We start from the raw sequence: 13,020 nt of genomic DNA, 5'->3' as shown, positions 1-13,020 counted from the left end.
CACTTACCCCCAAGTTTAACAGCTAAGTGTAAGATAAGCTCCAGCATTATTCTATGAGCTTGCCAAAGTTCAGCAATCACTTTGAATGGATATAGATATACATACCTATGTAAACTACCCCCTGTCTCTCCAGCACAGATAAGCTTCTCTAAGGCACAGCTTCACTGATGCACAATGGCAGATCTTTTCTCTTCTGCACTCTATGCTCTAACTTCTCAGCATATTTATATCTTTGCAAACAGAAGTCCTCCTCTCGCAACTCAGAATTACACCTCTCACAATAGACAAGGAATCAGATAGTTATACTCTTAATTCATTTGGCTCTGGATTGACTCCTCTGCAAAGAATGAAAGCAAAAGAAAAGCTAGTTTTGAATCAAAAAATCCAAGGAAACAGAGTACTTCAGGAGCTGCTTTTGCTACGCCAAGTTTCTTCATTAGTTGTGCATAATACAATACCCAGTACATTTGCATGTGTCACTTGCTCTAATTTTTGAGTTTAGAAGCACATCCTACCATCCTTCTAGGGCTAGGAATCATGCAGAGCAGTTACTCCAGTAACAACACTCCTGATGCTGATACTAGAGCACAGGTAAGAGCTAAGCAAATCAGTTACAGAGTCAGAAAAAACATCAGGTGCAGAGGCTGTGTTCTTCTGGCATCACAGGTGGCCCTGAACAGCAGAGGGCAATGCAGCTGCATCTCCCTGCTGCAAACTGAAGCTCTTCCAGACTGTTTCAGACACTCAGGAAGCATATTATGCCAGCTACTGTAATCAGAGCAAGTGCAGAAGAGGCTTCACAAACACAATAGCACTGAATTATAAAAAAAAAAAACAACAAACCAACCAACCAAGGATGAAAACAATAACAAAAACGCAATAACTTAAAGTCTTGTCTTGTTTTTTTCTAGCACTTTAGCATCTTACAGCATCTATGGACAGGGCAACAGAGGAAAACAAATGGCAATGGAGAGCTGCTTGATCTTCCTTGATTGCATGAGAACATTCAAAATTTCATTATCTGGATCACTTATCACCTATGCACTTTCTCCCTTCCTTTTGTCTTCATTACTGTTTGCTCACTTATGATATAACACCTTCTAGATTTGCAAGACATCTAAACTGCAGATACCTTCCCTCCCTAAGCACCAAAAAGCTGCCAATAGCGCCTTTCAGGGACACAGAACATACAGAAATATTGTGTGCAGAAGGGAATTAGTATTTACATGTTATGACAAGGCACTGAAACTGCCACAATAGTAGTTTTAGGTTCTGCTTTCGACCACAGCCCCAGCAGAACCCAGCACTATAGCACATGAAACTCCACAAAAGTCAACTCATGAATTGTAGCAGTGCTTTCAGGAGCAGGACCTCCAGGAAATACTAAGCAGAAACTTTCCACTCACCTTCAGAACAGGTTACAGCCAGCAATGCTACAAACCAAAGATAGCTATGGCAAAATGAGTTATGCACAGACTCTGGCTGCGAGTTTAACTGCCCAAGGGATGGAAACTAAACATGTTGCAGAGAGAATCAGTATGAGAGGGAAATAACTTTGCCAACGAAAAAGAATTGCATCACATGCAGAGGAAGGTGCAAAACTGGTATCAGTTATGAGGCCAGGCGCTGCTTGCTACCAGTCAGTTTGCAGACATACCCAGCTCACAGCACTCCTCCTTCATATGGGTGGCTTAATGTTGTCAAACACAGCCAAAGTCCTACAGATCCAACTTAGAATTTGAACAAAGGTTGCCAGGTTGTTTGGAACCTGTGGTTATTGAGGCGCACAGCCCCTCCCTTGTGCTTCCATCCATGGAGAAACACAGTGCATGAGTTTGTCATCTCTTTGAATGCAACATTATTTAGGACTGGGATTTGTGCATTACTTCTCTGGAAACAACAACAGTATGGAAAGAACCACCATATGAACTCCTCATGATCACCTGATTCACTGAAGCGTACAGAATAAGAAGTTGCTGTGACCTCTGTGCACCAGTACAACATGTTGTGTTGTGCAGCCATTACGTTGCTGGTGGAGGTTGTGGGGGTGTTCTGCGTTTGTCTTGTTTCATGCTAACTCCCAGAAACAGGCAGCAAAAAGGATGAAAAACTGGCTGAATCCCAGAACTAGGATGATCTCCCTCATGCCCACAGGGCTGTAACATACATCTTGATCACAAATCTGCAAAGCAAGTGCCCCTTTTCAGCCCTGCCTGAGATCTTCCTTTGGTTTGTATCTCTGTGTCTTGCTCTATCTGGTTAAAACCCAAACTTTCACCTATAGGTGAAACCTATAAATAGGTTTCTCCTATTTACTGTGGGACCCCTCCAGACTTTCTGCATTGACACACACTAGAAGAGATTTCTCCCTCTTTGGGAGTACAGTCACAGTGATGGTGCTTACATGCACATCCTGCACATACCAGGACGACCAACACTGTTCCATGGCTTCGCAGTGTTGCATTTAAGCAGCTCTACGATTTACCTTCACTCTCCCTATGAAAGATGGGATAATTTACCTGCCCTTCTGTGAGCGTGAGAAAAGTTGAGGGAAGGATCTAGATGACCACATCTGCTTCCTCACCATGAAGGAAGCTGGTTATCAGCACAACCTTGTTCTTAGCACATCATCCCTGACATGCTCATTAGCCAACATGAAAGGGTTTGTGCACAGAGAGGAGAGTGGTGAGGGTCAGAGACTGGGCTGGATACAGTAATAAAGATGATTTACACTTGTTTAGCAGTGCAGCTTAACAAGCATTGCTGTCAGCTCTGCCAAGGTGAAAAGGTTTGCACAACACAGCCTCCAGGTTCATTACTCTCCCATCTCACTGTTAGTTGGCAGTGAGGAATATTTTGCCTGTTTCCATCATGATCACGAGGGCAAAGAGAACAGCAGTAGACACAGATGAAGAGAACCTTCCTAAAACTGCAAAGGGAACACTGGTTAGCTCCAGTAAAGGCTTCCCACAGTTAACACAGTGTGACTCCTGACTGCAAGCGTCTGGACTTCTGTAACTCCTGCAGTCTAGCAGGGTTTAATTTCACCAGCCAACTCACAGCAAGCATTAGGTGGGAGATGGCACTAAATCTCTGAAGATTATCTCCCATGCCTCAGTAACTGGATTGTCACATTCTTCTGCTTCCCGTTACAGCTGAAGGGATGGGACACAGCTGCTGAGGAAAAGGTTGCCAAATACCTACATACCTGTTAATGATAGCAACAACAATACCTGTCAACACTGTAAAGAGACCAACATAGAGCTACCAAGATGAGCAAGGGACTGCAGCATCTCTCCTATGAGGAGATGCTGAGAGAGCTGGGACTTTATCATAGAATAAAGGAGGCTCAGGAGATCTCATTAACAGCCATATAGACGCAGAAGGGAGAGTGCAGTGAAGTGGAGCCAGGCTCTGCTCAGTGGTGCCTAATTGCAGCAAGAGGCAATGGGTACAAACAAGAACACAGGACGCTCTCAATATTGCTTTTTCTCAGTACTATTTGTGTCATAGGCTTCAAAAGAGGGGGCATCTCCAAAATCTCACCAGGGGGACCCTACCTCAGTAAGTCACCACACAGTTATACACATCACTGAAGCTGCAGACATGAGGCTTCGTGGACTTCTTTGTGTACTTATTCCTCTGAACACAACCAAGACATCCCACAGACCTGACTTTCCACAGCTGTCCCAGCTGCGTGGCAAAGGTAAAAAACCAAGAATAACACACGTTCCTTCTGGGTCTAATTTCTCTAGATGCAAATGCAAAATCCAGATACCAACTTCTGGTTGCAGCGTACACAATAATAAAACCATCTTACATCAATTATAAAGTTATAAAATAACTACAAGGTTATAATAGCAATGGTGGTTTTCAATAAGCACTCTGGAAAGCACTGCATGAAATGACTGCAATTTGCTTGGTAGTAACACACAACCAGAAGTTATCAGTTATATAATTTGCACCTACTTTTTCCTTCTGCAGAAGCCCACATCTCAGATTTATGTAGTAATATAAAAAATGATGTTGATTAATTTATGCAGATCTCATATTTTATGTTACCTTAAACAGCTAACAGAAGATGATTTTATTTTGTTTAAGTTTGTTCACTCTTTGACTTCTGTTTCAATAGGAAACTTAATTCAATTAAATCTTCATGGAAAGCTCACTATTCACTTTCTGAGGTTAGCTTTACTAGCATTTTTAATCAAAACACATTTTGCACTCAAAACAATAGCTTTCATCAGAAAAATCTGTTAAAAATTATTAGCAAAATAGGAGAATGTAGTTGACTGTTTCCAATTAAGTGCTTTCACCAAGATTTTAGAGATAATGAATCTTAGTCTTTCATGCTTATGGTGCACTCAAGGATACAAGCAGCTTTAAAACTGAAAATTAGCTAACCATCATTGAAATTAATTAGCTGAATTCACTGAAATGAAGAAAGCATCCTTTCTGCCTCTGTAAAAGAACCACACTGTCAAAAGCTTTAGAACTTGAATAATGTGCAACCAAGGCCACAGGGAAGGACTTCAATTACCTCAGCTGTCTGTTCTTCACCACTCAGGCAACAAAGGTGCTGCTCAATGTTTTAGGTAACATGAATAATTTAAATGTAATGCAGTAAGGTTTTAGCACACTTCAGTAGTATTTACAGAAATAATAGGAAAAAAGTTTAAAAACCCATGGATGTAATTCTAAACAACCAACCCTTACCCATTTTGTGGAGCAAAGCCCACCAGGCTTCAGAGTAGACTCTGCAGCCCAATAAAACAGAACACTCACACCATTACTTTCCTCTTGCAACCAATATTTGAACAGTAAGTTAGAAAATAAAAAAAGATTTCACTTTAACACAGTGGTTAAAACATTCTCTGGATAACAATTCATCTGCCATTAACCATCAGGAATAACAAAAGCAAAGCGTTAGGGTCCCACTACACCCACTTAAACCTACAGGTTTACATCAAATTTCCACAGTCCCACCTACAGCTGTTTCAAAAAGATGAAATTAATATCTGCATTACAAGATGAATCTCCAATTATTTTAAAGCTTACAAAAATGCACTGATTTATCTAAAAAAAACCCCAAACCATGAAAGATGCATATAAATGAGCTAAAATCCATATCCCACAGAAGTGTCAGCTTGTAGCAGTCTATTTTACTTAACAACCAGAGAATATAAATAAATCACATCATTGTGAGTTGAATCTTCACAAATCCATCTGGAGCAATGGCCATTGTTGATCTGTACAATGTGAAAGTAAAGCTCGTTGCCATAAAAAATGGGAACAACATCAGTAGCTTCCTCTTTTGACCATTCATCTGCATGGCTGGCTTGCCACAAGAAAGCAGAAGTGAAGCTCAGCTGATTTATTAAAGATATTAAGGCAAACACAGACCAATTCAATCTCTGGGCATTCCTTCTGCATAAAAACAAACTCCTTTAACGAAGAGCAAGGTAATTTCCATCCTGGAAGCACAGGGGGGAGAGTGCTAGGAAGGAAAGCGCTAGTATATAAAGCACCCAAGGGAACAGCACAACGAAAACATTCCTGTCACAGCACACTGTCAAGAACTATGAGAATAAGCATTTTAATCACCTTCGCAAATCTGCAGGCTCATCTTCCACTGTGACATCTGTCTGAACCATCTCCTGTTTCAGTTCTCCGATTTCTGAGGCAATTGTGTCAATGAGCTAGAAAGGGACAAAAACAGTATGACGTCAAGCAAGTGGAAGAGGCGTGGAAAAGAAGCCTGGGTAAGCTTAGTCACCACAGATTATAACCTTTTTTTTTTAAAAAAAAAAATCACATCCTATTTAAACTTCCCCTAGCAAAGGAAAAAGAGCTGGAAACAATCATTCTTGAAGGAAGTATAATTCCTGTTTTTTGCCCGTATAAAACTTTCCAGGCTGGTTAGTCTTGTTGTTTGTTTTCTTTTTTTTTTTTTTTTTTAAGCATTTTAAATCTGTAGCCTTCACAATCAGATTACACAACAGCCTAAATAGTAAGTCATCTGACCAATTGTAGCAGTAATTGAAAGCAATTTGATTTCTCAGATAAATAGAAAAGATTCAGAAGAGTTCCAACCATGAGTTATTTCAGAAGAAAGGCTAAGCCAGCGTTACAGTATTTTGGCAGGTGAAAAGTAACAAAGCCATAAGCAAATGGGAGCTGCTTTCCACATTAGGCACTGGACTGAACTCGAACAGAGCACTTAATTAAAAGAGAACTACATCATAACACTTCAGTGCAGATGGAACATGATCCTATGGAACGTGAAACTCATTTTAAAGTGGGCTAAATTAGCACTAAGGCTGCATATTGAGAACCGTAGCACTGGCTGGCCAGATGTCTGGGAGGTGTTTTGGTGGGAACACAGCAGAGATCAACTGTGAAGTTCACAAGGCTTGCTGTCTTGGACGTTCTTTGCAGGAACTGCATCAGGCCTGCCTGACAGGCAGCACACTGCAATGTACATAAACATTCTGGCAGACAGAGCAAATCCAGCTTTCCAATCCAGCTAAAACAGCCATATTCTCATCACCTAGAAGACCCAGGCATCCCAGCCACGAGGCAGCTCCATACAGCAGCATTTTCAAAGACTCGTCATTATTAAGCAAAACCTCAGAAATTCACTTCTTTAGTGTATGGCTTTAGTCCTACTAATCTTCCAGCTGCTGCCCCTCATGCAGCCCAAGTGACTTTGAGCTGTGCCCTCCTGCCCTCAAGGAGCAGCAGCCGGAGGAACCTGCACTGTGCCGACAGGTTGGGCCTCACCACAGCGTTCTGCTTTATCCACAAAATCAGCTCAACATTAACTTAATTCAACATGGAGAAGCAGATTAGAAGTCTAAAAAGACAGAAGAAATATGTTTCTCTTCCAAGCTGTGATTAATAGTAGAAGAACCAGCTCTACAAGGTCTATATCTTTCAGGAGCAACCTGCTGCAGTCTCATTGCAGTAATCATTCTGGAAGGGACCTTGAAGTGCACCCAGTTCCAACTTGGAAAGGGCCTCAAAGCCCCCCCAGCCCCAGTAAAGGCTGCCCAGGGCCCATCCAACCTGGCCTTGGGCACCTCCAGGGATGGGGCACCCACAGCTCTGGGCAGCAGTGCCAGGGCCTCACCGCCCCGAGTAAAGAATTACCTCCTAAATAACCGAAATCTTCCCTCTTTTAGTTTAAAACCATTCCCTCCCTCCTATCACTTTCTACTTGTGTAAAGAGTTGGTCCCTCCCCTGCATATAAGCTCTCCTCAAGTACAGGAAGGCTGCAATGAGGTTTCCCCAGAGCCTTCCCTTCTCCAGACTGAACAAACCCACCTCCTTCAGCCTTTCTTCATACAGGATGTGCTCCAGCCCTCTAAGCATCTTTGTGACCCTCCGCTGGGCACTCTCCAACAGCTCTGCATTTTTCCTGTGTTTGTGTTCTTGCTATTGACTGACACATAGTGATACATCAGAACCCAACAAGTTATTCCTATCAAATACCACAAGGTAAATGAATATATGACCTAATTTCTTGTATGATGAGCATTGTATAGAGGAGCTTTTGCTTCTACAAAATGCAGCAAGGATCCTGTGTGTAACAGTATTAGAACCAACCCTGAGAAAACTGGCAATTCTGCTTTTTAGTGAAAGGACCAGAACATTTGAACTCTATAAGCAGACCACTCTGTTCACAAGGAGTACAACTCCTGTTTTGCTGAAAATAATGGGAAGATCCATCTACTAGCTTGAACAGAATTGAAATCAAGACCAAAGACGGCAGCTTCCAAAAGTTGTGTAAAACAACATATAAGGACAGACCCAGAAGTAATGCCTCCTATTTCATTATGTTGGCTCACAACATCAGCAGTGGATGCTGGTGGGATGGCAGTAGAGGCTGAACCTTCCCACCAGCATCCCATATCCATCTGCGTGACAGATGGCAGCAGGGGAGCAGTCTGACAGAATGGCACCTGACATGGAAGTGTGTATGGAGCAAAAATGTGTCACTGCAATCTTCCATGTGAAAAAAATGGCACTACTGACTGTCAGTTATACTTGCTGAACACTGATGGAGACCAACCAGTGGATGTAAGCGCAATAAGGCGGTGGGTGGTGCATTTCAGCAGTGGTGACAGTGGGTCACCTCCATTGGTGCAGGTTTTCATCAGCACAGCACGTAGGCTCCTGTTCATAACTGGTGAAAATGCACAGCTGATGGTGGTGACTGAGTTCAAAAGTAGTGTTTTGTAGCTGAGAATCCGCTCTATCAAATAATGTTATTGTGCTCTTTATATCTGTTGTAGCTTCCACGGAAATAAATAGGAGGCATTACTTTTGGAGTGACCCATGTGGATGAGATCCAAACCTTAAATATCTGTCTGCAACAGATCTCTTCAGAACTCTGACATAAATACTACCTTGCTCTGCTACAGAAAGAAGAGGCTTTTTATAAAATTTTGTTTTATAAAAATGCATCTTAAAGCATGATATCAGTCCAGGTGGTAAACAACCAATTAAGCAGAACTAAAATCAAGCAGAACTTAAATAATATGCTAACTAGCTACTCTGGTGTCTAATTTTTTTCCTTTTTTTATTACTGACAAAGCACTGTTCTGTAAGTTGAAAAGAAACAGTACGACCACTGTAAACCCAAACAATGACTCAGACAGTATGAGTTCACATAGTATCACAGTAAGATATTTCCTAACCAAACCTATCCTAAACATTAGATTGCCACAAATACCCATGCACTAACTGTTTATGTTCCTAAAATCCATGAATGAAATAATGACATGCAAACATCTTAAAACCACAGTGTTTCCTTTCATAAAGCATCAAGCAATGCTTGTTGTCAGCTGATTCTTCATTCAGCAGCTTTTAGAAACTGGCAGCGGTGACAATGTAATTTCCATATACAGACCACAAACATAACTCACCACAGCTTTTCAGTCTTCTTTCAGCAGAACAAATACATCTCAGTTTTACATCCTCCAGGATGTCTTGTGAACAGCAAAAATCAGAGCATGCTCTGAACTGCAATATATTCCTTAGAAGCAATGCACTCTTGAGGTGCTGCAGTCTAAAGGTGACACACAGTACTGTTGTGCATCTCAGAAAGCACAGGCTGACCAGAATGAGAAACAGAGTAGGTCCTTTTGTGGGAGCCCAGCATAGCTACAGGGTTGTTTTACTCATTCAACTCCTGAAGAGTCTCCCAGTTTGAAGAGGGAACCACCACAGCAAACCAAATTCTTGTTGTCTGTATTAAAGTGTAAATAAGCTTGTAAATAGAATTAACGAAGCTGCTGTCTTTCTTTAAGCACATTAAAAGAGCTAAGACAGCCACTGCAGAACGTTTCCAAGCTCCATGCCCTACAATAGCTAAGGAGCAAAAGGTAAGATCGGTGTTTCTAATCTGGGAAGAGAGCATGGGCTGAAGGCAACACAGGGAAACATCAGAAGGACAAGTGAGCCCTAGCACTTACCTCCTTCCTGCCAGCCTCTCATTTTTCATTTTTCCCGTATCCTCTTGGCACGTCATCTTTTACTTCCTGTTTTGCTAAGCAGAGTGCAGCAGCCCTCCACAAGCACCCTGTGTAATGAGGTGGCAAAGTGCCAGCAATGAACCAAAAAGGGAATGCTATTTCTGGACTCCTCTGTACCTCTATATACAACTACACATTCGGCTATGTGGCTGTGATTTTGGTTATTTTGCACAGGGAAGTATTAATTTCCAAACCACTAACACTATTCACCACCTTATTTATCTGTACCAACAAAGTTTCAACTGGTATTTGATTTGGGGGAGAGAAAAGCTTCAGTAATGTAAAACTTCTGATATCAGCTGAGTTCAGCTTGACAAGTGGATAAAGTTTTGATGAGAAGGAAGTTGGTAAAAAGGATGCTTGTCAGAGATATGTTGTTACTTGCTTTACCACAGACAGTCTCTGTGGGCACTGGCAAGCTTTTCAGGCCCAGAATTGCCCAGCTGAACTCCATCTCCACTTCCCTTCTACAACTTTCTGTTGCAGCCTTCATCAATTGCGAGTCCTAGGTATAAAGACTTGGGAGAGTTTACACTATAAACACACAAACTGTCCCTCTGTAAAACGGGGATAGTGCTTTTCTGGTGTACTAACAGCTCAGGGGACGACTGTGAAAATAATATGAGATGGTTGGAAGCTACAGAAAGTGGAATTATTTCAGAACCAAATAGAAAAGGAAAGCTGGGAATTTCTTCACTAGTTGTTGCCAGTGACCAGGTCTTCTAAACACAGACACACAAAGTAAATTCATAGTCACAAAATAGCTGGGGTTGAAAGGAACCCTTAAGATCATCTAGTCCCAAGTCTATTGCTGTAGGCAGGGCTGCCTCTCACTAAACCAGGTTGCTCACAGCCCCATCCAGCCTGACCTTGATTAAAATGACAAATATGATGTGTCAAGTGTTTGCTTCCCTCACTCACCTGACTGCAGCAAATGTACACATTTTCATAATTTTACATGCACAAGTGAGGAAAAGGAGGATAAGGCAATGTAACTGTACACACACAGACATATACACTGCTGCCTGCATGCCTTCCCAACTCCACATCATAGGTTTAGAAAAGTGATCAAATAATGCAGGTTCCCAGAGATGATGAGAGGTCTGAAAAGGTAGCTCTGAGGCAGCTTTTATTCTCATTATTGTTCAGGCCATTGACTTACCAGGCTGTCTTCAGGAAAATTTAGTCTAGTCTTAGCTTCTCAATTGACACTGTTTGTCACGGCCTTTCAGCACCTGGCATCTTCTCATTGATCTGGTAGATTGCTTTCCCAATATTTTGAGTAACTACACGCATGGTGAACAGGAGGAACACAAAATAGCTATTCCAGCATCTATTTTCAAACCCAGAGTTACTTACACATGGAGGTATCAATGCACTGCACAAGATGTTTGAGGATTTGCTTACAGTCCCACTGACATCATTATTCTTTCAGCACATGCTTAAGTGACAACCTAGAAACATTCCTCCTAGATGAGACCATTTCTTGCTGCGATTTGGAAATACAACTGCTCACTGAAAAATCACTCAGCAAAACTGAGAAGCAGCTCCTGTCCCCAGATGACTCCTGTTTCTTGCTGACTGCACAGAACTGAGTGAGCTAAAGAGGAAAACACACTCTTGTTGCAGTGTTTCCTATTGGTTTCCCAAAGATTGGCCTGGTAAGGTTGACTTAAGATAAAGAAAACATGGATCAAACAAAACAAATGTTTTGATGCACGTGAGTCACCACAACAGGACTACAAAGGCACTAACATAGCAGTGGCCTTGCACAGTGCACCTGTGGTGATTACAGCTCTTTGTGCTGAGGGCACTGGCCAACACAACTATGTGGTTCCCCTGTTCTGTAGCAGACTGCTGATTGTACTCTATTTGCTAGAACTGGCCCCAACCATTAGTTTGGTTCCAGCAGCAAAAGAAAGGCACTTCTGTGTCGGAGGAACACAGGGAATGGAAGAGCAACACCTGAAATGGGGGGGAACACAACCAGCGAGGAGAACACAGGGCACTGGGAGCAACAGGCAGTGGGACTTAAGAACAAACAGCAATATGGCAACAGCTTCTCACTACTTAAAGCTCTGGCTGTTCATCACATTTGTTGAAACACTAAAAGGAATGCAGCATGCCTTAATTTAGGCTGAGACAGTAGCACACATCAGCACCTTTCCATGGAAGCTATGAGCAGGCAACACACATTCTACAGAGATCAACTGTAACAAGTGAATTCAGTGCTCAGGAGCACCTGTAGCTTTTTGATAGAGCCAAAAGCAAACAGCTAACCTTTGGTCAGTAAGGCAGCCAGTGTGACTCTGCCGTTATGTAAACAGGAAAATTCTAGTGTATAACACACAAGTTCAAATGTGTTGTATTTAACTCTGATCCCAAGCCACTCTGGGTGAACCATTACTCTCTTCATCGTGTCAGAAAAATATGCAAGTTTTCCTAGCTAACAGCAGGACACCGCCAGTGTGCTTTCAATATGCTGCACAGTTTGGATAGCATCCTCCCTGACCTGCTCTCCAGGAGTACATGGTGTTCAGCTGTATCCACACAGTGCAAGTGAAAGTTTTGTTAACTACACAGAATATCAACTAAGATTTTTTTCTGGTAGGAAATCTTACCTACAGCCTTCTCTGCAACTAACTCCTGCATTGCCACCAGACCTCCCGTATTATACATACATAAAATAATTTCTCATTGAGTGCTCAAGGTCCCATTTTCCAGCAGTAACAAGGTTAAAAACAAGATATTAACACCTAGAGGAACAACATATTTCTGAAGAGCTTCAGGGAGCATCTGAATGATGGATTCTGTTTCAGTGGAGGATTCTACTTTCCTGAGCACCACCTCAAATTCAGAGAGGCTATGCCCATGCTCTCTGATGTTTCCCAGGGGCACTGGGAAAGTAGCGTGCATATCCCATTCTTTCCTTCCTGGGCCACTTTATATGTTCCCAGGCTTTAGCTCTATTCTGCGATGGAAAGGAACTGGAGGGAGATAGAAGGGCTCTTCCCTGAAACTTTCTCACTGGAATATATTGTAGTAGGTGTGCTGTAAGCCATGACACCACAAAACAGTTTCCAGAACACTGGAACAATACATGCACTTATTTTTGTTTTCTCTCTATTGATACAACATCAAGGCCAGAACAGAACTAACTCACAGTGCCTGTGTCACACAGGAAAACCAGGCTGAGTCTCTTAAGAGAGGAAGGATCAGTCTCCCTTTAAGTATGTAGGCACCTGAAGACCACGACATGTGTTACTGGATTTCTGAGAGTACAGTGGTGAGCTAGTTGCCAGTTCCTTGTTCACTGCAAACAAGATGCACTTCAGATTTAAAAAACAGAACAGCAACAACTGAAAAACACACTGAGAATGCAAAGGCTGCATTTTTGTCAGTGTTCAGACTGTACACAAGGAACCTCAACAATTTTTCTTAAGAGTCAAATAGGCTGTGAAATGAAACTGCTTTTCATTC

The 13,020-nt window shown here is 42.1% G+C and overlaps 1 protein-coding gene across 10 annotated transcripts in view; it reads right to left on the bottom strand.

The window, feature by feature from the left end:
- The window catches only part of RIN2 (Ras and Rab interactor 2), a 57,352-nt gene that overhangs the window by 22,534 nt on the left and 21,798 nt on the right, over positions 1–13,020 (bottom strand). For 4 of the 10 annotated variants that reach the window (XM_031603347.2, XM_090134612.1, XM_090134615.1 and 1 more), the window contains one exon: positions 5,605–5,699. The exons of 1 other annotated variant lie outside the window; for it this stretch is intronic. In XM_031603347.2, the coding sequence (XP_031459207.2) occupies positions 5,605–5,699 (95 nt within the window). 5 more of the 10 variants (XM_090134614.1, XM_090134613.1, XM_090134616.1 and 2 more) reach the window with 5 other exon arrangements.

The sequence above is a fragment of the Phasianus colchicus genome, chromosome 2 (genome assembly GCF_987193195.1).
Source record: "Phasianus colchicus chromosome 2, bPhaCol1.hap1.1, whole genome shotgun sequence".
Classification (NCBI taxonomy): domain Eukaryota; kingdom Metazoa; phylum Chordata; class Aves; order Galliformes; family Phasianidae; genus Phasianus; species Phasianus colchicus.
Note: the sequence above shows the minus strand (reverse complement) of the source record. Positions and strands in the feature narration are given on the sequence as shown.